At 45.2% G+C, this 7,366-nt stretch overlaps 1 protein-coding gene across 1 annotated transcript; it reads left to right on the top strand.

Annotated features, from left to right (window-relative positions):
• Positions 1-337: 337 nt before the first annotated feature.
• TOR3A (torsin family 3 member A) lies at positions 338-7,101 on the top strand. The gene is made up of 6 exons (XM_040407222.1): positions 338-769; positions 1,187-1,300; positions 1,405-1,670; positions 2,770-2,933; positions 4,109-4,233; positions 6,614-7,101. The coding sequence occupies exons 1-6, from the start codon at positions 529-531 to the stop codon at positions 6,859-6,861; spliced, it is 1,158 nt and encodes a 385-aa protein (XP_040263156.1). The 5' UTR covers positions 338-528; the 3' UTR covers positions 6,862-7,101.
• Positions 7,102-7,366: the final 265 nt, after the last annotated feature.

The following is a 7,366-nucleotide window of genomic DNA, read 5'->3' as shown; positions in this document are numbered from 1 at the left end:
TGGAGCCTCCACAGACCTAAGGTATAAGACAAAGATCTGCATCTGTTTTCGGATGAAAATCACTGACCGAACACTGACAATGAGAAGGCATTATTCTGTATGCTGAATGTCTCCCTTTAAACAGTTCCTAAAAAGCCTTTTCCTCTTAGGGGATAAGCACTGACGATGAGTCATTTCTACTCAGAACTGACCCGCTGGCACAAGCCACCCATAGGCTCGGCCCCAGACAGAAGGAAAAGTGATGACACTACTAAGGGGAGTGTCACTAACACAGGCAGCAAGGAAAAAGTGACATACTTAATGTAGAGGGAGGAGAAAGTGATGACCTGATGAAAGGGAGGAGAGAGAATGGGAGTGAGAACACCACATATAATCCAGGGACAGATCCACAGTGAAGATGCAGTCAGACAGAATCAGATGTCAACAAGAACAGGACGTTGTATGTCAATGCAGCACTAAGTAACAGAGTAATAAATCCTGCAGAATTCCCAAGGATTTGGTACTACTTGCAGATCGGACGTACCAGGGATGATCAGCTCAGCTCCTCTCCTACTGCTACTTCTACTGATCACCCCTAAAGTGCATGGCAGTGGGGATGTTTTGGGCCTAGGAGAACTGAAAGGGGAAGATGGAGAAGACAAGAAAGATAGCCTATGGCTATCCGGTGCCCAAGAGATGCAAGACTTGGCACAACTTTCCTGGGAGTACGTTCAGGACCTCCAGTGCTGGTTGTGGCCAGAGAAGTGTGAAGATACAAGGAGCCATACAGGTGAGTCCCATTATGCCATATTGGGTCACCAGTGAGACATCACTTGCTACTTATGGGATGCTGGTTAAGGGATGTGCAACAGAATTGATAAGATTGTCAATATTCTTAGCCAGGGGTGAAACGTCTTCTCTGGTTTGAGGTCCATATTGTCAGAATGTACCCTGTGTCCCAATGGTTGGAGGCCACACAAAATGCCCTTATGGACTGTAGACTGTTCACCTCTGGTCTAAGCGGATGACCTGTAGATGCCATTACTCCGGCCCTAGCCCCATATCTTTTAGACTATAATAACAAGTACCACAGAATTTTTTTTTGCCTTTGCCTCGGATGACCAGTTTTTAGACCTCAGCTGCATGTCTTCTCTTAGAAGGATCTCAGTAGTGTCCATATTCATACATACTGTACAATGTATTGCAGAATGGAGCTGGAACAGCATTGGGTGGGACTCCCTAAACCTCCTGACGGACTTGTATGCCAAAGTATTGGATAGCACTGATTTTGCACGAGGGTCAATTACTAACAATCTCACAGGTAAGAAGAAGACCGTAGCAGAGGATCTTAGCGTCAAAATAAGAAAACCGGTGAAATCAGATGTGTTTGTCCCATATCACAATAAAGCCTCTTTTCCCGTCTAGGTCTGCAGTGGGACATGGACAGGAGAGTTTATGGACAGCACCTGGCTGTGAGGCAGATAGTAACTTCTCTAACAAGGTTTCTGCAGGAAGATAGCAAAAAGAAGACATTGGTTCTGTCCTTCCATGGTTGGACAGGTACCGGTAAGAACCTGGCTGCCCGGATAATTGCTGAGAATCTATATCGCGATGGGCAGCGGAGCCTGTGTACGAAAGTCTTCATCCCACAGCTGCACTTCCCTCACCTCTCACACGTGGAAGCATACAAGGTAACTTTATTTTATTTTAATTTTTTGCCTGAACCTATCCATATGGTGCAATGATTACACCAGAATTGTAGCTTGAAGCCCATAGGCCAGGCATGGCCAACCTGAGGCTCTCCAGCTGTTGCAAAACTACAACTCCCAGCATGCTCAGACTGCCTACAGCTATTAGTCTGCAGCAGGGCATGGTGGGAGTTGTAGTTTTACAACAGCTGGAGAGCCACAGGTTGGCCATGCCTGCCCTAGGCCATGGGCCAGTAGTTGTACCTGGACCTGCAACGCCATTGAATTTATAACGGCAGAAGTTCAGTGAATTAAGATGCTATTCGCACTAGGGCTCATGCACAGAACTGTAAGTATTTTGAGGTTCGCAAAACAAAAAATTACGGATGACGTCCATGTGCATTCTGGATTTTGCAGAACGGAACAGCTAGCCCCTAACAGAACAGTACTATCCTTGTCAGTAATGCGGAAAATAATAATAGGACATATTGCGGAACGGACATATGGACATATGGAAACGGAATGCACATGGAGTAACTTCCGTTTTTTTTTGTGGACCCATTGAAATAAATGGTTCCACATATGGTCTGCAAAAAAACGGACAAGGAAACAAAATATGTTTGTGTGCATGAGCCCTTAGACAAAGGTCAGCCAAGCCTGACCATTTCAGCAGCACTGATCATGGAACGTGTCTAAAATATTTGGCCAGTGGTTGTTCGGCAGATGTTGGGCAAAGATGGAATGGGCATGTTGAATTTTAATTAATGCAGTGTTCTGGGAGATAAGCTGCCACCAGAAGTGGCCGTCAAAGGTCGCCATTGAGCTCACACACGTGGGTCAGTAAAACCGAGCATGCATGTGTATTTAGGGACATCAGGAGGAACAGCTGTCGGCTGAACGTCATCTAAAATGACTACCCCTTTGTGCAATTGGCATAATAAATCGGTGCGCCATTGCTGTCCATGTATAGGACCTCTGCTCATATAGCGTGCAAGGACTCCCGGTTATAACTATATCAGTTCTGCAGCTACACGTATAGGTGAAGAACACAACATGCGCTGTCAATGTACTAAATTGCTGATGGATTTTTACTTATTTCCAGGTTCAGCTGAGAAAGCAGATCCAGGCGGTCTCCTCGCACTGCGCGCAGCCCCTGTTTGTGTTTGATGAGACAGACAAGCTGCCGGCGGCGTTTCTCCAGTCCCTTTTACCTCTTTTAAACCCGGACGAGACAAAGGACACCAGAAGCATCTTTATATTCCTCAGGTGAGAAGCTGCCAAAGTTAGTGTTACTGCACTGAGGTCGTCCACAAAATTAGAAAATAGCATAAGCAGCAATTCCCTAATCCGTAGCCTTTAGTTAAATAGTCTAACTGCAGAAAATGCCAAAGACCAGCAGAGCCAGGGCTTGTGGCTGTAATATGAACGTGAAAATACAGCCAAATGATACATCCTAACAGCATAGGGTGCAAAAATCTATAGGGACAAAAAAATTAATAATAATTAATAATGTGGGAATAAATCTTTTACTGAAGGCATCTGTGTTGGTCCCATGTTCATATGTGCCCGCATTGCTGAGGAAAATGATGTTTAATTATATGCAAATGAGCCTCAAAGAGCAACGGGGGCGTCGCCGTTGCACCTCTCTGCACTGACGGGGCCAGGCAGTGTAAACGTGATCACATCTGGCCCTGACTTCTCCTATAATCATTCAAAGTGTAGAGAGCAGCGGCAGTTGCAGAGAGAGCAGAGCCTCTAGGTGTAACGGCAACGCTCCCATTGCTCCTAGAGGCTCATTTGCATATATTAAAACTTCTTATTCTTGAATCTCAGTAATGCGGGCACATATGAACATGGAACCAACACAGATGCCTTCAGCTGCCAAGATGGTGGTTTCTGTTGTCTGTAGGTCACCATGTCTTAGCCGGGTTGGAATAAGATGTAACCCCTTTCTTATGAATTTATATTGCCCACAGCAATTGGTATTGTATTTTACCTATTGCCGGGACGTGTATAGATCTGGTGGCCAATGTCGGCTTATAACTTTGAATGGATATCCCTTTACCGCCACCTGTCTCATATTGTGGGCTTGTGACAGCCTTTATGTATGTATTATTGTCACTATCAATTTTTGCAACTCATGCTCTTGTTTGCTGTTTTGGGCTGAAGGGACATAATAAATAAATTTGTGTGTGTATATATATATATATATATATATATATATATATATATATATATATATATATATATATATATATATATAATTGTGTGTATTAGTGATACTATTGTAATAGAAATGCTGGCACCTATCCTACAGAAGCCTGTGCTGATGAGCGTTCGTCGGTTACCGTTGTCCCCTCTTATGTCTGTATTGCGTTATTTAAAGCTGATATGTCATGCATCTGTTATGACGTTTTATAACCGTCATATTTCCGGTACAGTGGAAGTGGTGCAGGCGTGATCAATGAGGTAGCGCTTAACTTCTGGCGAGCCGGGCGTCTTCGGGAGGAGATCACGCTGGATGACTTGGATCGTCCACTGAGGATGGCAATCGAGCAGATGAAAGGTACAGATAACGTTCTGCGGTGCAGCACATTACACAAGCAGCTGTTTATAGTCCATTCATGATATCTGTGTGTGTGTACGGCCGTGCAGACACCTCTGTGCCACTTAGTTGTAAGATCACGTGATCTCCTGATCAGACGTAGAGTGCAGACGACCAGAAGGTGAAGGTACAGGGAACAGCGAGGCCGATAGAAAAGGGTCAAAACGGAGGCTCCACCTGTCACACAGCTGTGATATTTGGTATTGCGGCCCGTGAACCCACCGTTCTGGAGTAATTTTAAAGGGACACACACACGACCATCAATTATTATTTTTTTTATTCCATATTCACAGGCTGTATGTGAATATTTTTAAACAATTGATGCAATAAAAACTAAATAAAATCAATATATTAATAAAGTCTCGGTCCCTTTAAATGTCATTCAGCAGAGCTCACGCTAATTTGACTGTTAATTGTCTTGTTACATGTAAGGGTCTATTCGCACATCCGTATGTGTTTTGCGCATCCGCAATACACGGACACCGGCAATGTGCGTTCCGCATTTTGCAGCCGGCACTCTCATAGAAAATGCCTTTTCTTGTCTGCAATTGGGGACAAGAATAGGACATGTTCTATTTTTTTTCAGCAACAGAAGTGCGGATCCGCAAATGTGGATGCGGACAGCACATTCCGGCCCCATTGAAAATCCCTTTCGAGAGTGGGGTTTGCATGGGCATCAATGACTTCCGTTATAATGGAATGCTAGGACAGAATGCAAAACGGAACCCTTTAAGAGGCATTCTGTTTTGTTCCGTCTGATGTTCCGTTATCCATGACGGAAAAAATAGTCCTGACGACAAGACTATTTTTTCCATCATGTATCACGGAACCAAACAAACTGTTATTTGCCCCCATAGACATGTATTAGGACGGAGCAAAAGGGAATGCCTCTTTTGCACTCTGTCCTAGAATTCCTTTATAATGGAATTGAATAACACCAATGCGAACCCGACCAAAAGTCAGCGTTTTGCTGGCTGAATTTCGGTGCCGACACAGTGCTAAAATTCCACCAGCGGCCACGTGGTGTTTGCCTCCCACTGTTTTCAGGGGTAGGCAGTGCTGGCGATCACAGGGCAGCTGTTTAAAGCTGCGACTGCAGCCTCTAAATTGAACAACTGCTGCAGAAACCACAGCATTTTCTGCTGCAGTTTACACGGCAGGTTTTTAACGGCGTTGAATTTTACTGTGGGAACGGGCCCTAATTTTTTTTTACAAAAGTACGGATAATTCATGTACCTACTACAGTTACCAGTGGTTCATAACATCACTGTTTGGTTGTCTCACCTGGAACATTGGTGGCATATTGCTAGGATGCCACCCCTAATCTCAAGAACAAAGCTCCCAAACAGAATAAGAGCCCAGACGCCCTCCATTCATTTCTCTGGGAATGCCAAAAATAGCTGAGCGACTATAGAAATGAATGGAGGGCACACCCCTCCATTCACTTCTATGGAACTGCCAGAAGTAGCTGAGCCAATACTCAGCTATTTTCGGAGCACCCATAGAAATGAATGGAGGGTGGTAGCACGTGCACGGTGCTCTCTCCTCTTTGGCAGCTTCCTAGGTGGGACCCGCACCTACCTGATATTTGTGGCATTGGCCAATGTTTCATTTGAGACGACCCCCCCCATCATACTTTACTGGTAGCCTAGTGGAGGGCAATGGATTTTTTGACCTTGTGAAACTTTGAGGGTACACAGAGTATGACTTAAATGGGTTAAAGTTCAGCTCTGAACCCGGACATATCCCCCATCTTCACCCCTCCGGCCCCTATGATTTGAGCATCGGAGCATTTCATGCTCTCACATGACCCACACAGAGCAAAAGCTTGTTTGTTTACTGCCACACATTGCTAGGAAGAGGTTTCCCCTATTCGGTGACATCACCGGCACTGATAGGCCAGCTTTAGCGCTGCCCTAGCAGATTTACAGGCTAGGGCAGCGCCAAAGCCCGCCCAATGCTGGTGACGTCGCCAAATATATTGCTGGGTGGAAGCTTACACTATGGAGAGCCCAGTACGTCACCAGAACTCCATAAAAAGCCTTTGTCCTGCGCGATTCAGCACAGGGCAAAGGAGAGCATCAGAATATTAAATGCTCCGATGCTTATTTCAGGGGGGCTGAGTGGCGGAAGATGGGGTTATAGGTCAGAGATGAACCCGAACAACATTTTCTTTCCGTAATCAGTGCTACTTGTCCATGGACTATATCTGGCATTGCAGCCCAACCACATTCAAGTGAATAGGACAGAACTGCAATACCAGGCACAGCCCATGGACAGGAGAGGCACTAATCTGTCTCCATTATATACTTATCGGTATCTTCATGGTTGTTCCTCACAGATCAGCTCCTGACCCAGCAGCTGTGGACGCACAATCTCATTGATGAATATGTGCCTTTTCTGCCCTTGGAACGCCATCACGTGAAGCTGTGCACTCGAGACGCCATAGAAGCCCGAGGCCTCCCCCACAACGAGGGCGCCCTGGACTCTGTTATCCAAGAACTTCTGTTTGTGCCAAAGGAAGAGAAGATCTTCTCAGCTCAAGGATGCAAACAAGTGGCCCAAAGAATCAACTTCAAGAAGCTCTAATTCAGTGGCTAAAGACTCTAAGGAGCTTAATGAAATCTGACCAGACAGAAGAAGAAGCCTCAGCCTATGGAGTATCTGAAATGAGGACTGGCAAGGGATACTACTGCCCTCAACATCTACACAGTAGCTGCTATGCACCAGTTTACAGAGTATACAGCAGATATGCCTGAGCATGTTAGACTACTTTCACACTAGCATTTTAGTTTTCCGGTCTTGAGATCCCTCCTAGGGGCTCAATACCGGAAAAAACACGCTTCAGTTTTGTCCCCATTCATTGTCAATGGGGACAAAACTGAATGGAATGCTACAAAAAAAAAAAATCTGTTCCATTTAGTTGTGTTCCAAGACCGGAGAGCAAACCACATGTTGTAGTTTGCTTTCCATCCTGGGATGCGGAGCAAGACGGATCCGGCATGACTGCCAATGCAAGTCAATGGGGACGGATCAGTTTTCTCTGACACAATAGAAAAATGATCATTCCTCCATTGACTTTCAATGGAGTTCA

Source organism: Bufo bufo, chromosome 9, assembly GCF_905171765.1.
Source record: "Bufo bufo chromosome 9, aBufBuf1.1, whole genome shotgun sequence".
Lineage (NCBI taxonomy): Eukaryota > Metazoa > Chordata > Amphibia > Anura > Bufonidae > Bufo > Bufo bufo.
This window is presented reverse-complemented; position numbering and strand designations above follow the sequence as displayed.